The sequence below is a fragment of the Gopherus evgoodei genome, chromosome 2 (genome assembly GCF_007399415.2).
Source record: "Gopherus evgoodei ecotype Sinaloan lineage chromosome 2, rGopEvg1_v1.p, whole genome shotgun sequence".
Lineage (NCBI taxonomy): Eukaryota > Metazoa > Chordata > Testudines > Testudinidae > Gopherus > Gopherus evgoodei.
The window spans coordinates 221,362,313-221,382,289 of record NC_044323.1 but is presented as its reverse complement, the minus strand read 5'-3'; the positions used below and the strand labels follow the sequence as shown (position 1 = coordinate 221,382,289).

The window sequence follows — 19,977 nt, the reverse complement described above, 5'->3', positions numbered from 1 at the left end:
AAAACTATGCTACATGACAGGAATTTAAATCTACGAAACGAGAGCTTCAGTCTTCCTGCCAGTAGGAATGACTCTTTACAAAAGGTGAAAAACCTATTGGAAGTTTCATAATGTTGCTTTAAAACTAAGCCCAGTGAACATAAAGGAAATGCCTGTAGAGACCTGAAGGCCTCTGGGAAGCAATAAGATTCTAAGAAAGTGCAGGCTAAATTTGTGTGTGGCATTCAGGGTAAAGTAAGCACTTGGATTCCACAAATATGTCACCTCACCACATTAATCTGAGTGATAAGCCAGGAGATTTTGGGGAACTGTATGGATTCAACCAAGATTTACTTACAAAGTTAATATTGGCATAACTGAGTTATTAGGGCCAGGTTATTCCTAATAAAAAAATTAAGTGAAATACTCTGATTTTCTTTGGCTAACTGAGCAAAACACTCACGTTTATTTTGATCCAGTTCTATGTGCAATCAAATAATATACATTACCTAAACATTTAGCTAACATTTTAAGGACAGTATCATTTCCTGTTTCTGGTTTGAGAATATGAGCGTAGAAAGATGTGTGTTCTCTGAAAAGGCACAGCTTGCTGTCATCAAAGCAGCATTTAAAATAATGCATCTTAACTTCCGAGGAGATACAACTGACCATATTATCATCCTTCAAGTCTACAGCTCAGAGCACATAGAACTAGTTGCACTCAAGGCTACATTGTTATCCTTATCAAAAAATGCCAACAATTTAATTAGCTTATCTACTGGACCATATTGTCAGATATGTTAATGTATAAATGGTGCCAACAATACATGCCAAACCATTAATCAAAAATGCTTACAACCGCAACAAAGAACACAGCCACCATCCTCAAACCATATACTCAAAAATGTAATGCAATTGCCTCCCTACTGGAAAGAAGGGCTGTGTTCCCTGCAACACACCAGAATCAAAGAAAAGGCACGGGATACGCAGTGTCTTGTAGAAACGGCTGCAGTCCACCGTGTCTCTAATAAACCCTCGGTTTCGAGGAGGAAATTTTAGTTAATGCGTGACACCGTGACCTCTGCTGTCAAGCCTTCCACCAATCAGAGAGCAGAATTCTTACAAAGCTCCATCAATCTGGCGCTTTAACATCATCATCACAGACTGCAGTTTAATCTAGAGGATTCCATTTTTCCTGCACACACCAGGGCAGGCACAAGCCGTTTTTACTCCATCCCTTCGCCTTGGCTTTCACGCACAGATGCCCGGTGACCCCGGCACAGCAAGAAATTCGGCGCTGCAACCCGGTTCCCTTTGGAAGACCCCACAGATCTCTCTCGCTTGCATTTTTTATCAATACGCAAGGAAGGAGGGATCTGTGGGGCGTGGGGGGGAGAGCCCCTACAGGCAGCAAGTCTACTCACAAAATGTTTTCCAGCTGGACAATGCAAACGCTATTTCCAAGAACCAGGCTTCCATGCAGGCGAGGCAGGACCCGCAGCTAATAGGTCCCAGCTTATTTTTAACACGCCGCTGAGAGCACGGTGTTTTGTTATGTAATCCCCCTGCCTGTCCCTTCGCTGCAATGCCCGCAGCAGCCCCCACCCCAGTCACGCGCGCACGCAGCAGGGCGATCCCTGCAAGCCGGCGCGGGTTACCTGTAGGAACGCTCCCCGCGCACCGTGTGCTTCCTGAAGGGGATGATGGTGCCGTTATCCTGCAGGATGTCGTTGTTGTTCTCGCCATTTGGGGACAGCGTTTGGGTAGGTCCCGGCATTGGCGCGCGCGCTCCCACCCCCACACGGCTGGCTGGCTGGCTGCCTGGCTCGCTCGCTCGCGGAAGGCCGGCGGAGAGGCTGCGCCGGGGCTGCTCTGCTGCTTTGCCACAGCGGCTCGCTCCTCGCGCTCGCTCTCCCCTTGCCTGCCTGCCTGCCTGCTGACGTCAAACCGCCTGGAGCAGCACCCTGGCCACGTGACACGGCCCCCTCACCATGGCAACCAGCTAACTCATCAGATCTGCTCGGTTCGCACAAGGGCTCCGGCGTGGCCGCGCCAGTGCAGCCGAAGAGGCGGGGATGGGGGCGGCCTACATCTGGCTTGCAGCGCGCCAGCCCCCCCCGCCTCCAAAGCCAGCCCTTCCTCTAACCATTTCCTTTCGGTCCCCTGCGCGGAGCGCAGCTGTGTACACAAAGAGCCCGGCCCGGGCGGGGGGCCGCCCTGGAACCTCCTCAGGGCCGGCGCGTCCCCAGCCAGCGGGTGCTTCCATTGCAGCTCCAGCCAGAGAACCGGCCCGGGAGCAGGCGGGCCGACCCCACGGCTTGCAGAGTCACTGCGAGGCAGAAACTGCAGCGAGCCCCAGCTGTAGTCAGCGGTGGGGTTTTACAAGGAGGCTGCTGCACGCAGCCCTTGAGAACACACTGCAGGGAGCCGCCGGGACTTGGGAGAGGAAGGGGACGAGCTGGGATGACCCACGGTCTTTTCCACAGTAGCTTTAACTTTGCCCCCGGTGAAAGCCCAATTCTCTTCTGATGGTTGGTGGAGAAGGGGGACATGGCAAAAAGCCATTTTCGAGACGCAGAGATGCAACACGTCTTTTGAGCCCTGCTTCATGTGACATGGGGAGTCACCCGTGTTTCGACCTACATTCATGAGGGAACAAAACAAGCGTTTCTGAAAGATCATAATCCACTGTCATCTCTCCCCAGTAATACGCAGTTATTTTCGGTCTCGGGCTTCCGGAATTAGCATGGAAGCCTCACAATAGTCGCACACGATGCCCAGCTGGTAGTGATAAAATCCAAACGTGAAAACAGCGCGCACACGCTCACACATCCACCTTATTTCCCCCCAGTATTTTTCTATTTTAATATGCATGCCATATTTGATGTGCAGTAACGCGAATATTTTCTCTTTCTTCTCCCCATTTAAAACGTTGCCGCTTTTGAGGGTTTTTTTTTTAATTTAAATAGAAAGTAGATCTGACCCTTATTGGAAAGGGGCTGTATTTAAATGTACGTTATTATGTAACTGCATATCAGAATTGAGCCCCACTCTATAAAGTATTATAAAGGTCTACGTTTAATACCTTCCCAGTACCCAGACCTGTAGTTGCTTTCCTCTCCTCTCCGCTACTCAGTCTGGATTTCCCCCTAAACCTGTAACAGGTTTGAGACCCTATCCACTATTTTGTGTCCTGTAGCTTCATCTGAGACCATGCTTAAATGAACATTTTAAGCTTAATTTTTAAGTTTCCAGATTTCTCCCAATTTTAGAGTATGTACTAAAACCATTTGATGGCTTCCATTTTTTAAAAATCTTGTTGGGGGAGGGTAAAAAAGAGGAAATGGTGCCAACATATGGTGAGAGACTACTGAATAACTAGCATTGCTAATAGAATTAGCAGTTATGCAAATAGCCATGTTAAGTACCTCTTCCTTCCCTTCTACCCCACAGTTCAGAAACAGTTCCCTATCCCCCAGGCTCTTTTGCCCCTTAAACTACTCTGCATATTCACAGATAGTTAAAACTTCCCTGCATATTTTCACATTTCTAAGGTAGTAAGGAAAATGAGCTTTGACTTTAAATAATATGTGTTTTAACAAGTAGTATTCATTTCTATACAAGTGGATTAAAAGCTTAATTGGGCACCCACCATTATGAGAGGTTAAACCATGATGGTTCACACATATGTTAACCAAAATCAAACCATTTAAATGAGTTTCTCTGGCTCTTCTCTAAAATGAACATAAGCAAGTGTGCATTGAACTGTGTGGGAGGACAGTCTCTTTTAATTAGGTCTATGGAAACTCAAGGCTGGGAGTTGGAAAAGAGTAATGAGTAATTGGGCAGATACCTCATGATATTTTTGGCTTCAAAATTAAGCAAAACACTTACATTTACCTTTTAAAAATCAAGTGTTTGATCAAGTGGAAATCATGAGATATATCTGTAAGTGATTAGATCTCAGTGACAGAAGATTTAATAAAAACCTCACAGCTTTCTCAGCTATCATAAACACAGACTCTGGCCAAATTTATATTTTCTGACAGGGTTAGCAATTTCCCCTTCCCTCTCAAAGTAAAATTAATGCACTGATTAAATATAGTTGGTTTGTGACCTTTCAGATGGATTTGATGCTTAGGGGAAAAGTTACCTTAGTTTATAGAGTTGCACCTTTGTATAAAGTGATGTTTTTTAAAAAAAATCCAGAGTTCAAGTATAGCTAATTTGGCAGGAGCTCAACCACAGAACAAAACAACCGGCTGTGCTGAAGGGAAGCCTACTCAAGTTATGGTGGTGAATTTTGTAATGTAGGCATCTATCTCTGAGGAACTCAACTGAGACCACTGACCCCTTACAGGCCACTGAACCGACAGATGGGAACTTTCACTATGGATTCACACCGGATTTGAACTGGAAACAGAGGTGGAAGACTTTTCAATTACCAGTCCCAGGATATACCCAGTTACCTTATGTCCCCACACTTGATTGAAGAATACCCCCATTGTTAAATTGGTAATGGACTTGAAATAACACAGGAAAGACAACACATTCATAGTCAGCATTGTAACATTTTTCTGTGCCTTTTTTTTAAGCAAATAAATGCTGCTAAACAGCTCACAGGTGCCTTAGAAGTACATGAGATAATGCAGATGCAAAAGCTGCTATATAGTGATAGACAATATAAAAATAATTTGTAGCAGGTCTTTGGCTGCCAGACATTCCTATCTGATCCATCAAACCAGAAAGCAGTAAAACATTCAGCCACCTCTAACTTGTAAAAGCATTTTTATTTCTTCACCAACAGCAAAGAACAGAGGCTGCTTTATTGAGGTCATCAAAATAGCTTAAAACATGCACTGACAAAGCTACAGCACAGAGAAGAGCAGATGAAGACAACATTACAGCATTATTTCTCTCTCAAGTGTGTTCACATTAGGATTCTAGTTCAATTCAACTGGCCAGAGAGATCTAGTTTCCCTTTGCAGGCTGTGCCAGATCTGGACAGGACTACAGTTTTTCATTTGTTTACAGAACAGTGTTTCTACATCTTATCTAATGCAATCGGGGAAACATTGGGGGGGAGTGATTTGTGTCCTATATGCATGACAGTCCTTCAGCCTGGCTGGCTAAGTCTCCATTTGGAAACACCGCATGTGCTACAAATATAACTCATTTTGTAGGTACAGCAAGCTAACCACTACAAGTACAGTAAATCATCTTGTAGGTTTCCTCCTCCCACATTCATAGTTCTCTGCAAAGAATTCTAGATCTAGACTGACAGAGAACAAAGCTAGTAAGCCATAGGAGTTATGAAATGGCTGTACCATTCCTTGCTGATTTTATTTATAGCTTTCACATTCAGTAAACACACAAACAGAAATGCAGCTTTAAGAATGTAGGTCAAGTCAAAAATCCTACATTTCTATCATCACCAACACAGATGCTGGAACTAGGGGTGCTGCTGCACTCAGTGGCTTGAAGTGGTTTCCATTATATACAGAGTTTACAGTTTGGTTCAATAGCTCTCAGCACCCCAACTATAAAAATTGTTCCAGCACCCCTGATCACCAGTGAAGATCCAAATGCACTTTTTAATAAAAATGAAAAATGGATACTATTGCCACTAATTAAGCAAAGCAAAAGAACCTGGAAAGCCTGATTAATGCTCAAGCTTTTCCTTCTACCACCATCCCTATGTGCTGCATCCTTGGAGATTCCACTCCATGTCCCTCTTAATTCCCGCCACGAGGGACTACATTACTTCTGAGTAGAGACTGGGATGCAAGTCCAATCATACTACATTTTAACCAGCCAGCAAGTCACTAAAGCCAATACAAGTCTCTTGTCAGCATTCTACCTTCTTACCAATACCAGCATAGGGACGGAGTGCGTGAATGGTAATTGAAACCCAGCTCTCCTGCCTAGCAGCAAAGAGCACAACAACCAAGACATAATATTTTTCAAAACACTGTTTGCTTCTTTCTGCTCAGAACTTTCAGCTCCATTCTAGTTAGTGCTCTTTGTCTCATTACTACTATCAAAAGCCACAGTGTGGATGGGTAAACAACTAAACCAAACAAAAAATCCCCCAAAACAAAAAAAATGTGATACTAAGCCCTTAAAGAAACAAAAACACTTTTGGTTTTAGAAATACCTCAAACATACTTTAATCAAGGCTTTAGATCAGAGGTGGGCAAACTATGGCCCACGGGTCACATTCGACCTGCAGGACCATCCTGCCAAGCCCCTGACCTCCTGGCCTGGGAGGCTACCCTAGCCCCTCCGCTGCAGCCTCAGCTCACTCCACCACCAGCGGAATGCTCTGGGTGGTGGGGCTGTGAGCTCCTGGGGCAGCACAGCTGCAGAGCTCAGCCTGACCCAGTGCTCTGTGCTGAGTGGTGGTGGTGGCAGTGGTGGCATGACCCAGCTCTAGCCAGGCGGCGTGGCTGTAGCGCCGCCAGCCACTGGTGCTCCAGGCAGCATTGTAAGGGGGCAGGGAGCATGGGGGTTGGATAGAGGGCAGGGGAGTGGATAGGGGTCGGGGTGGGAAACAGGGTTGAATAGGGGCAAGGGTCCCGGGGGGGCAGTCAGGAAGGAGGGGGGTTGGATGGGGCAGCAGAGGGTAGTCAGGGGTGGGAGTTCCAGGGGCAGGGGTCCCAGAGGGGCCATCAGGGAATGTGGGGGTTGGATGGAGCAGGAGTCCTGCGTGGGGGCAGATAGGAGGTGGGGGCCGGGCCACAACCCTCTCCTCTAACTGGCCCTCCATACAATTTACGAAACCCATGGCCAAAAAATTTGCCCGCCCCTGCTTTAGACCATCTTTTATTAGGAGAAAACCAAGGACAGGCCTACACAAGAAACTTGCCAGTGCAGCAACGTTGGTTACCGGGTGATTTTTTGGCAACATTTTATACTGGCTAAGCCTTGGTATAGATGAAGTTATACTGGCAAAAAAGTACTTTTGTGAATATAGCTTAAGTGAAGAACTATAGGCTATGTAGGCAGCAGCACTTTTTTTGTTGCTTCTGTACTAGGAGGGGTTGCCACTGCCAGTATAGCTATACCAGCAAAAAACTTCCCTAAAGTAGACCTGGCTTGACATCATCTATTTATCTACAGATTGATACATAATAACGGCCATACTGGGTCAGACCAAAGGTCCATCTAGCCCAGTATCTTGTCTTCCAATAGTGGCCAATGCCAGGTGCCCCAGAGGGAATGAACCGAACAGGTAATTATTAGAGCTATCAAGCAATTAAAAAAATTAATTGTGATTAATAATAGAATACTATTTATATAAATATTTTTGGATGTTTTCCACATTTTCAAATATATTGATTTCAATTACAACACAGAATACAAAGTGTACAGTGCTCACTTTATAATTATTTTTATTATAAATATTTGCATTGTAAAAATAGTATATTTCAATTCACTTAATACTAGTACTATAGTGCAATCTCTTTATCATGAAAGTTGAACTTACAAATGTAGAGTTATGTACAAAATAACTGCATTCAAAAATAAAAACTTCAGAGCCCACAAGTCCACTCAGTCTTACTTCTTTGTTAAAAAAGTAATGCATTAATTAAATTTGTGACTGAACTCCTTCGAACAGAATTGTATGTCTCCTGCTCTTTTATCCGCATTCTGCCATATATTTCAAGATATAGCAGGCTCGGATGATGGCCCAGCATGTTTGTCTTAAAATGAACACTTTCACTGCAAATCTGACAAAATGCAAAAAGGTACCAAAGTGAGATTTTTAAAGATAGCTACAGCACTGGACCCAAGATTTAAGAATCTGAAGTGCCTTCCAAAATCTGAGAGGGATGAGGTGTGGCGCACGCTTTCAGAAGTCTTAAAAGAGCAACACTCCAATGTGGAAACTACAAAACCTGAACCTCCAAAAAAGAAAATCAACCTTCTGCTAGTGACATCTGACTCAGATGATGAAAATGAACATGCGTTGGTCTGAACTGCCTTGGATAGTTATCAAGCAGAATCCATCATCAGCATGGACGCATGTCCTCTGGAGTGGAGGCCAAAGCATGAAAGGGCATACGAATCTTTAGCATATCTGGCAAGTAAATATACCTTGCAATGCCGGCAACAAAAGTGCCATGTGGAATGTCTGTTCTCACTTTCAGGTGACACTGTAAATAAGAAGCAGGCAGCATTATTTTCCGTAAATGTAAACAAACTTGTTTCTCTTAACAACTGGCTGCACAAGAAATAGGACTGAGTGGACTTGTAGGCTGTAAAGTTTTACTTTGCTTTGTTTTGAGTGCAGTTATGTAACAAAAACAAAACAAAAAAAATCTACATTTGTAAGCTGCGCTTTCATGATAAAGAGATTGCACTATGGTACTGTACTTGTATGAGGTGAATTGAAAAATATGATTTCTTTTATCATTTTTACAGTGCAAACACTATACATTCTGTATTCTGTGTTGTAATTGAAATCAATATATTTGAAAATGTAGAAAAACATCCAAAAGATTTAATACATTTCAATTGGTATTCTATTGTTTAACAATGGGATTAAAACTGTGATTAATCACAATTAATTTTTTTTGAGTTAATCGGATGAGTTAACTATGATTAATCGACTGTCATGGTAATCATCAAGTGATCCATACCCTGTCACGCATTCCCAGCTTCGGGCAAAACAGAGGCTAGGGACACCATCCCTGCCCATCCTGGACAATAACCATTGATGGACCTATCCTCCATGAATTTATCTAGTTCTTTTTTGAATCCTATTATAGCCTTGGCCTTCACAACACCCTCTGGCAAAGAGTTTCACAGGTTGATTGTGCATTGTATGAAGAAATCCCTCCTTTTATTTGTTTGAAACCTGCTACCTATTAATTTCATTTTTTGTGACTCCTAGTTCCTGTGTTACGAAATGGAGTAAATAACATTTCCTTATTTATGTTCTGCACACCAGTAATGATTTTATAGACTTCTACTATATCCTCCCTTAGTCGTCTCTTTTCCAAGCTGAAAAGTCCCAATCTTATTAATCTCTCATGACATGGAAGCTGTTCCATACCCCTAATCATTTCTGTTGTCCTCTTCTGAACCTTTTCCAATTTCAATATATCTTTAATGAGATGGGGCACATCTGCATGCAGTATTCAAGATGTGGGAATACCATGGATTTATATAGAGGCACTATGATATTTTCTGTTTTATTATCTCTTTCTTGATGATTCCCAACATTCTGTTTGCTTTTTTGACTGCTGCTGCCCATTGACTGGATGTTTTCAGAGAACTATCCACAATGACTCCAAGATCTCTTTCTTGAGTGGTAACAGCTAATTTAGACCCCATAATTATATATGTATAGTTGGGATTTTGTTTTCCAGTGTGCATTTATCAACACTGAATTTCATCTGCCATTCTGTTGCCGTTACCCAGTTTCACGAGATCCCTTTGTAGCTCCTCACAGTCTGCCTGAGATTTAACTATTTTGAGTAGTTTTGTATCATCTGCAAATTTTGCCACCTCACTGTTTACCCCTTTTTCTAGATTTATGAATGTTGAATAGAACTGTCCTAGTACAGACCCCTGAGGGATACCTCTCTCCACCGGGGCGGCTTCAGGCACCAGCACAAGCGCGTGCCCGAGCAGCAAGCTGTGGGGGACGGCCTGCTGGTCGCTCTGAGGGCAGCAATCAGACAGCCTTTGATGGCGTTTCTGCGGGAGGTCCACCGGTCCCACGGTTTCAGTGGTAATTCGGCGGCAAGTACGCTGAAGGCGTGGGACTGGCAGATCAACCGCAGAACTGCCACCAAATCCGCGTGACCGGCGGACCCCCCCCCACAGAAATGCCACCAAAGGCTGCCTGACTGCCGTGCATATAGCAGCAAAAACCACAGAGCTGCCCCTGCTCTCCACTGTGAAAACTGATCAATTATTCCTACCCTTTGTTTCTTATCTTTTAACCTGTTACCAATCCATGAGAGAATCTTCCCGCTTATCCCATGACAGCTTAATTTGCTTAAGAGCCTTTGGTGAGAGTCCTTGTCAAAGGCTTTCTGAAAATCTAAGTAACTGTATCCACTGGATCCACCTTGTCCACATGCTTAATCCCATCAAAAAATTCTAGTAGATTGGTGAGGCAACATTTCCCTTTACAAAAACCATGTTGACTGTTCCCCAGCAAATTGTGTTAATCTGATAATTCTGTTCTTTACTCTAGTTTCAACCCATTTGCTTGGTACTGAAGTTAGGCTTACCAGCCTGTAATTGCTGGAATCGCCTCAAGAGCCTTTTAAAAAAAACTGGCAACACATTAGCTATCCTCCAGTCATCTGGTAGAGAAGGATCTAAAAGGACAGGTTACTTTCCAAAGTTCGTGGTTCTGCAACTTCACATTTGAGTTCCTTCAGAACCCTTGGGTGAATACCATCTGGTCCTGGTGACTTATTACTGTTTAGTTTATCAATTTGTTCCAAAACCTCCTCTAATGACACATCCGTCTGGGACAGTTCCTCAGGTTTGCCACCTACAAATAATGGCTCAGCCTTGGGGATGTCCCTCATATCCTCAGCCTTGATTGCTCTTTTACCTTCTCGATTCTCCAGTAGCCCCACTGGTTGTTTATCAGGCTTCTTGTTTCTGATGTACTTAAAAAAAAATTCCTATTACTTTTTGAGTCTTTAGCTAGCTGTTCTTCAAATTCTTTTTTGGCCCTCCTAATTATATTTTTACACTTCACTTGCCAGAGTTTATGCTCCTTTCTATTTTCCTCACTCAGATTTAACTTCTACTTTTTAAAGGATGTCTTTTTGCCTCTCGCAGCTTATTTTACTGTGTTGTTTAGCCATGGTGGCAGTTTTTTAGTTCTCCATGTTTTTTTATTTGGGGGTATACATTTAAGTTGAGCCTCTATTATGGTGTCTTTAAAAGGTAAGGACATCAGAGTATAAACTTTCCTGCACCATCTTCATAATGTGCCTCAACTCCAGCCTGTAGAACTCACCACTAATCACTAGAGGTCAAACTCCAGCTACATACCCATTCAATCTTTGGCCTCTCTGCTAAGGCAACCAAAGGTGCCAGTTAGTGCTAGGTTTTATGACCAATGTTGTGATATGGACAATTGCCCACTGGGAAATGGAGTGAGATCAAGATAATTTCATATGAAGTGTTAGATGGTAACATCTCAGTCACTTGTAAAGCAACAATGCACTGAACTTCCGATCAATGCAATTTCCTTAGTTCATTCAACAGTCACTCTTGTTTTCTTTGAATTCACTACGAGGGAATGAACAGTTATCTGAAGAAAAACCAACTGAGACATTTTAAAGCAAAATGAAAGTTCAGAAAATTATTTTTAAAATTATCTTTTAGCACCCTCGTGTTGGGTATTTTTCAAACCCGTAGAGATGCCCCTGCTTGAAAGAGCTTACACACTAAATACATGTAAAAAAGATGTGATAAATGGGGAAGAGAAGGTTTAGGACAAGATTACAATAATAAAATCATGGTTACTCAGTAAGGCATGGACACATCTTAACTGTTCAGCTACACCTGATAAGCTACTTAGCCATATATTTCATTTTAAAGTACATGAGTAGTTCCACTAACCTTAGTAGAACTAATCACTTATAATACATATTTAAAATTAGGCTGAATCAGGATGTATATTTTCTTTCCAAATATCTATTTAGAATGTAAAATTTCTGTTGATGTTTTCTATTTACTAAATAGTTAAAGAAAATTGTTATTGTGTTAGGGAGCCCACGATAAGATGTCACCTAACTGAAGTGTGAAATAGACAAATGTGATTGTACATCTGTATTATGGGGCATAGATTTGTGCCAGATTACAATAGATTAGAATACTGTACTGATTTAATGACATACATTACACATAAGTGCATAAGTTACATAAATGCTTACTTTAAAGGAATTAATAGCAGTTGACAATATAGTGTTACCAACATACTGAGCACACCAAATCAGATGTGATATACTGTGTGGCTTAAATTCATGCTAAACTAGGTTATGCAGAGAGAACTACTCAGCTCTCATTTTTCCATGACGTGTGACCAGCATCACTCTGATTAACTCAAAGGGACAATCCAGTGGTGATGTTAAAGTGGATGGAGTGAAAATTCAGATCCTAGACCTTTTATGAACTTTATTGGCTTGCATAGTACCGATAAAATCCCCTTGGGTACTTGCTCTATTCCTTAATGTTTGTCACATTAGGTTTAAACACTACCATACCAAAATGGTAAATGCTATTTCTGGCATTATGCAGAAAAAGAAATACAGCATGCGATTTACTAAACAGTTCCTTATCCCTCCAGCTATCTTGTAGATAAGAAAGGAGGCCCCCTATTGCCACTTCAGGATAGACCTTAATTATTTGTTTGCTCTGGAGAAAGCAGGCTGCCAAGGACACCATGTGCATGGACCACATTACCATGAGGGAATCAATCTCTATTTTTTGTAAAGATGGGGCATACTGAAATTCCAGGGGTCAGGTTTCGTATTTTAAAAAAAAAAGTGTTCTGTGTCTGTAAGGAAAAGTAACAGGAAAGACTCAGCTGCTTGCCACTTAAAGCTTGCTTTTCAAATGTGCTCAGCTGAAGATCTGACCCATAGTAGGGAATTCATACACATGCTAACGCTCTGCCCCGTAGCCTGTGGGAACCTATGCTTTTTAGCAGCAGCCATCCTTTAGTTACCACAAAAATCAGTGGATCCAAACATGAACAGATCCAAACATTTTGGACACAGACAGTTACAGAAAATGGTCAACATTAAAAGCATTTTTAAACTAAGTTATTACGTTCTGGAGATACTCCCCCAAACTAGAAATATTTACTCAGATTATTAGCAGCAGAAGGTAAATGCATCACCATACAATGAATCACAAGATAAAACACTATGCTTCAATTAACATGGCTGAAGAAAACAAGTTATGGAAAAGATTATGTTTAATTAGACATTCCCCAAGCCAACTTGAGCACCACTGGGCCATAAAGCCAAAAAGTCCTTTAGCTAAAAAACACCCTCAGATATGGTCTAGAAAGATACAACCTTCAGTGTACACTAAACCTCTCCTGCTTATCCAATTATAAGAAGTCTGCACCAAATATCCGGTGTGTTCTTATGAATAAACACTTCACCAGCTACTTAAGAACATTATAAAGCCATCAGCTGAAGGCACTATACAGTACAGCAGCACACACCCAGTGAAGGAAAGTTCAGTCTGAGAAATTAAAAAGGATTCTCTTACTTGCATTACCTCCAGACATAGCAACAATCAATGGAATTCTTATAGGGGCATATTACACCTGTGTTCAGTGGTATTCATTTGATTTCAGCTGAATTCTAGGTACAATTTTAAAAAGTGCTGATGTTGACCTATAAAGTCATAAATGGGCTGAGATCAACTGAGGCAGTAACTTTCCCTCTGTCCCTCATTGTAAATGGAAAAGGACTGGACACAGGACCCTGATTCCCATCTTATTTATACCTGTTTTACTCCAGTGCAAAATGCAGAGTTGCTCCACATTTATGCTGGCATAATAGCGGAGTCCAGCCCAGTGTGTTTGCAGGGAGGAGTCCTCTACGCTGGAACTAGCTTCCTCACTTTGGTTTACCAGTGTCCAAAATTTGAGGATGGTACTCAACATGAAGGGTATATCTACACTGCAATAAAACACCTATAGCTGGCTCAGGCTCACAGGGTTTGGGTTATAAAATTGGAGGAGAGATGTTAAGGATCAGGCTGAAGCCCAGGCTCTGGGACCTTTCCCTCTATGGGTGTTTTACCTGAAGACCACCTTTAGGGGTGGGAGGGTAACTCAGGTAATCTAGATTCTCAGGCTTTTTCTGGGGATGAGAAGAGCTTGATTGGGTGGGAGGCAGATGGGATGTTCTAGAGAGGGGTTCTTGTTTTGAGCTTTGGTCCAATTTTTAGGTTGTACAGATTTTATTCATTTCTACAAAAATTTACATTTGACAAAATAAAATGAATCTATAAAATAAACGTGGCATCAGGCTGGAAGCCTGAGGGAACAGCAGAGAATATCTGGCAGGGGGAGAAGGTAAAGTATAAAAAGGACTCATGATGGATTTCAAACTGTTAAGGAATTTTAGAACTGCTCTCCACTTCCTAAACACTCAATTTTATCCTTAAGTGGCCCAAGTTGGAGCTGGAAAAGTGCAAAAGGAAAAAAATCAGAACAGATAAGTGGCATTGGTCTTCTGATTTAAGAAGCTGCATGAAGTCATGTCTTGTGTCCTTCAATGGGAGATAAACACATTCTCTGAGAGACTTTTAAGCCAACTGGCACTTTCACCAGGCAATGGTTTAAAAAAAGTTAGTTAGCTTTGTGTGACAAAGAAGAGAGAACTTTTCCAAAATGTGAGTCTGACATCCCTACATCTCACTTGCCCTGGGCTGCCTGGGGGGGGGGGGGGAGAACAAGTAGGGCAATTTGCCCCAGGCCCCACAAGGCCCCCGCCACGAGAATATAGTATTATATAGTATTGCAACTTTTTCTGAGGGGAAAGGGCCCCTGAAATTGCTTTGCCCCAGGCCCCCTGAATCCTCTGGGCAGCCCTGCACTTGCCTGCCAACAAGGTAACATACACCAAGTAATCATCTTAATGCTGTAACTCACTTGTTGAATTGAAATAATGAGTTGGCCCTTATGTTACACAATGGATTCCAAAAAAGTGAATGCTGTCTCTTGGGACTGGTAATTCTCTGTTCCTAGTACATTGCAAGATTCTGATTGTGAAATGTTTTGCAGTTAATGGCCATTTCATTTATGCACACAGTAAAATAAATTTAATCCCTCACACAAATACCTGTTGCATGTGTACGATGTCTACATAAGGAGCAGAGGAAATGTAAACACTTTGGAATTGTTCAATAAAACTGTTACATGCATCTCTGAGTAAAGTTCAATCATTAGAAGCTGGCCCAGCATACAATACTAACATGTCTAGAGAGTCAGTGGTAGGACTCCTGTGAGTTAGAGCTGCACAGGAATTGTAACCTAACACAATGAGCATTACATTTGCCAACCCCTGTCAAGAATCTGTAACATCACTGCTTAAGAAAAACGAAGATAGAAGGCTGGCACTTTAAGTGATTACTTCCTTACTGTGAACAAAGAATTCCATGAACAGTTTTCTTATGTTGTTAGTACAACAAGCATTTGTCAGAGTCACAAGGTCTGGTCTATGCCCCAGCCTGTACCCAGTCTCCTGGGAGTGACTCCTTTAATGTGCTGGGCCCCAAGAACCCACACACTTCCACAGGCCCAAACCCATAGTCTCCAAGACTCAGAGATTGGGCCTTCGGCACCAGCAATCCCTGTCTCTCAGAGAGAGCCAGAATCCCATGGGAGGCTGTTACTGTCCCCCTTCAGGGCACAGTACTCTCAGTGAGTATTGACAGTGACAGTCTTTTTCACAACAAGTTAACCATTTTTTAGTCACCTGGCACACAATCTGAAAGTCTTTAGGTTAGCACAGAGGGGTGAGCTGAAGCCAGCCCATCCTGGCCAAGCCAATGTCATGATGAGCCAGCCAAGCTATGGTGGACTCCATCTCTGGTTCTCTCCCCATGTCCCCTCATGGCTGGGTTCCTGAGTCCCTCCAAAATATCAGCTCCTTCTTCTAGTCACCTGACACCTTGTTCTCCAGCTCAGTTCACAAGACCTATCTGCTGGGGTTTCCTGTTAGATTTTGATTGTTCAGTCATTGGGGTGTCTGTCTTGCTGAACCCTCTGTTGATTTGGGTTGGTTTGAGCCAGTTCTTTAATTACTATTCATTTTACACAGACAGGGAGGAGCCACTGTCTCCTGCACTGTTCCAGGAGCAGTGTTAACCCTTTGGCACCCCCTGGGTAGCCATGCAACATACAGAGGGAAACTGAGGCATGCCTAGGATTCAAAAAATATTACAGACAATTTCCACTTCCATGTCACAGTATTACATATTCTCTCTGAAGAAAAAGGAATTTACAGCAAGTGTTCCACTCCCTGGATCTCACTAAATTACACTATCAAGAAATTACACAACACTGTTGTGCAATTTTTTCTTAGTGCTTTCATCTTTAGTACTTTACAAAGAATAATGAACTTCACCTCAACATCCCTTGGGCAGTTATCTTCATTTTACAGATGCGAAAACAAACATAGATGTTAATGACCTGGTTCTCAGAGGGGCTGAGCAACTACGGCGCCTATTAAAGCCCTATGCCTCTCAGGTCACAAAGACTTGCTTTAATCACAAAGCAAACTTGTGCCATAGCCAGGGGTAAAACCCAGGTCTCCTGACTCCCAGCTCTGTGTTACAAGTTTAACATTCCTACCACAGAACAGCCACACGAGCAACAAAAGGATATAACATGCTTATTAAAAGCAAGTATCAATAATACACTTCAATCTGCTAATATAACCAAAAAAATCATGATTACTAACCTTTCTGTAACTGTTCTTCAAGAGGTGTTGTACATGTCCATTCCAAAGCAGGGGTTCACACCCTGAGCACAGTTTCTGGAGTTTTTTCCCTTAGTGGTGTCCATCGTGTCGGCTCCAGCATTCTCTGGTGCTGCACACTCACAGAACCCAAATAAAGGGCCTTTCCGACCCTGTGCCCCCTCAGTTTATTCTTACCAGCTGACTCTGATAACACATCTCAAAGAATAACAGTTACAGAAAGGTTAGTAACAGTTTTTTCTTCGAGTGCTTGCAGATGTCCATTCCAGTGTAGGTGACTCTCAAGAAGCTGCATAGGAGGTGGGCAAAGTTCAAGAACAAGTTGACTGCATGACCAAAATCAGTATTATATCTGGCCTGCTGAGTGATGGCATAGGGCATTGAGAACATGTGCACCAAAGGACCAGGTTGCTGCCCTACAGATGTCTTGAATAGGAAGGAGGGGGGGAGGAATAGCTCAGTGGTTTGAGCATTGGCCTGCTAAACCGAGAGTTCAAACCCTGAGGGTGCAATTTGAGGCAAAAATCTGTCTGGGGATTGGTCCTGCTTTGAGCAGGGGGTTAGACTAGATGACCTCCTGAGGTCCCTTCCAACCCTGATATTCCATGCTATTTTTTCTATGGAACTTGTGCTAGGAATACAGTGGAGGAGGCCAGCAATCTTGTGGAATAAGCAGTTAGGTTAGCTGGAGGCAGAATGCCAACCAGCTTGCAATGTACACAGTGTAATCCAGGACGAGATTCTCAAGGCGGAGGTGGAAAGGCCTTTCATCCTGTTTGCTATTGCTATGAACAGCTGGGTTGATCTGTGAAATGGCTTGATTCTTTGTAAATGGACATGCCCTGGCATTCTAACATCCAAGGAGTGTAGACATTGCTCCTCCCTGTTTGCATGTGGCTTCAGGAAGAAAACTGGTAGAAAGATCGCTTGACTGCAATGGAATTGTGAAACCACTTTCGGGAGGAATGCCAGGTACGGATGCAGCACCTTATCTTTAAAGATGATCATATATGGGGGCTCTGATATGAGGGCACAGATCTCAAACCCTTCTGGCTGAGGGGATGGCCACAAAGAAGGCCACTGTCCAGGAGAGGTGCATCAATGAACATGTTGCCAGTGGCTTGAACGGGGGAAAAGACAGACCAGTTGTTGACCCAGGGTTGGAAGGCAGATATTGCTGCTAGGTGGACCTTGACTGAAGAAATAGCCAAACCCTGTTGTTTCTGATGCAAAAAGTACTCCAATATGAGTTGCAACGGGGATTGCGTGGGTGGAACTCCGAGTTGGGAGGACCAGATGGAGAATGGCTTCCAGTTTCAAAGGTAAGTGGTCCTAGTAGAGGGTTTTCTACTACCTAGCAGAACTCTATGGACTTGCTCCAAGCAAGCTTGCTCCTAAGGATTCATCTATGGAGCTTCCAGGCCATCAGATGAAGAGAGCTGGGGTTCTGATGGAGCAACTGACCATGGTCTTGGGAGATGAAGTCTGGGTGTAGCAGAAGCAGGAGCAGGGTTTCCATTGAGAGGCCTAACAGGGTGGTGAACCAATGCTGTTTGGACCATCCTGGGCCTATGAGAATGATCTGTGCCCGATCCCGCTTGATTTTCATCAGAACCTTGTGTATCATCAGGGTAGGAAGAAAAGCATAATACAGGTGATCTACTCATGATAGCAGGAAGGTGACCATAAGAGATCCTGAGCTGTGGCCTCACAGGGAAGAGAAGTGGTGGCATTTACTGATGTCGCAGGTAGCAAACAAGTCTATAAGGGGAATCCCCCACTGCTGGAAAATGTCCCTTCCGATGTCTGGCCAAAGGGACCATCCATGGTGAGAGTAAGACCTGCTGAGGTGAGCCACCAGCTGGTTCTGTGCTCCCAGGAGGTCCAACACCTCGAGATGGATTGAATGGGTTATGCAGAATCCCACAGCTGGATTGCTTTCTGACATGGGGCAGGGAGGAGTGAGCTCCGCCCTGCCTGTTGATGTAGAACACAGTAGTTTCGCTGTCTGAGAACCCAAACGACTTTGTTCGTAATATGGGGCAGGAATAGTTGGCAGGCTAGGTGGGCAGCCTGAGCTCTCTGACACCGAGATGGAGAGAGCGCTCTTCTGGGGACAACAGACCTTGAGTCTTGAGGGACCCTAAGTGGGCTCCCCATCCCAGTGCTGATGTGTGAGACTAGAGACATCGATGGTTGGGACCATGAAAAGATCACTCCTACACAGACCATGTGTTAGTTCAGCCACCGAGTCAGTAAATCGAGGACTTGAGCAGGCACAGTAAGCACTGAATCCAGATGCTGTGAATGTGAATACACCATGGCCAGCCATGTTTGGAAAGGTCTGAGACACAGCCTTACATGTTACACTATGCAAATGCATATGCCATGTGGCCCAGAAAACAGACATTTTCAAGCAGTCGTGACTGGATGGGTCTGGATGGGATTTATCAAGACCGTGACTGCTCAAAAATGGTCTGCCGGAAGCAAGGGTCTTTCTGAACGAAGTCAAGAACTGCATTGATGTACTCTATCCTCTGCATCAGGACAAGGGTGAATTTCTGGGTATTAATTGGTAGACCAAGGGCCTGGAAGGCTGATTGGATGAGATGGATATTTGGATTCCACTTAAGCTCTGGACTGGCCACTAACTAGCTAGTCCTTGAGAGATGTGCACTCCGTTTCTTGAGAAAAGCCACCACCACTGCCATATGTTTGGTGAAAACCTGTGGAGTGGCTGACAGGCCAAATGGAAGCACTGCAAACTCATTGTGAACCAAGTACATTACCAGATCTTAGGAACCTTCTGTGGCCTGGGGTTGGGGGGGAGAAATGATATGTGGAAATAAGTGTCCTTTAAACTGAGGGTGTCATATCAGTCCCCCAGATGCAGAGAGGGAATGATGGAAGCCAGGGAGACCATGTGAAACTTTAAGCTCTTGAGATAGTGGTTTGAAAGCTGTAGTCCTCCTGTGTAAATAGGCCTTCTGGCCAAAACAGGTCTAACTTTTTTGTTCCTTTGCGTTAGGTGTTGTGCCCAATTGTCACTGGCAATCTCTCTCATTGGTGGCCACTACCACCAGGGATCTCAGAGGAGGAATATAAGGAATATAAACTTGTAGCCTTCACATAGTATGAAATATTTCCATTCTGTATGCTTTGCCGTGGGAGGGAGGGAAGCAGGGGTCTGACGTAGCCCTTTAACTGGGTCCGTGATAGCCTCATTGAGTGGGAGAGCCATGCTTGGGGGGCCTGCCACCAACAGAATGTTCAATAGGTTGTGAGTTGCCTCATTGACCACCTCTGCCTGGATGCCTAGATTCAAGGCCACCCGCTTTAATAAGTCTTGGTAAGCATTGTGATCATCTTGCGATGGGGACATCCTCAGATGAGGCTGTGGTGGCAGTGGGTAAGAGGAAGAGGAGTCTAGCACCGGCTGAGGGGCCTCCACTCCTCCTCTGGAGTAATGATCAGGACTCGCGGGGCCTCTTCTTGGGGCTCGGTACCA

At 43.6% G+C, this 19,977-nt stretch overlaps 1 protein-coding gene across 6 annotated transcripts in view; it reads right to left on the bottom strand.

Moving 5' to 3' along the window:
* MAPRE2 (microtubule associated protein RP/EB family member 2) overlaps positions 1-19,977 on the bottom strand; it is a 162,233-nt gene that overhangs the window by 97,500 nt on the left and 44,756 nt on the right. The window contains exon 1 of one of the 6 annotated variants that reach the window (XM_030553048.1): positions 1,638-1,897. The exons of 4 other annotated variants lie outside the window; for them this stretch is intronic. In XM_030553048.1, coding sequence (XP_030408908.1) covers positions 1,638-1,756 — 119 coding nt within the window. In that variant the 5' untranslated portion in view covers positions 1,757-1,897. Of the gene's footprint in view, positions 1-1,403; positions 1,499-1,637; positions 1,898-19,977 lie in introns of those variants that run through there. One more of the 6 variants, XM_030553052.1, reaches the window with a different exon arrangement.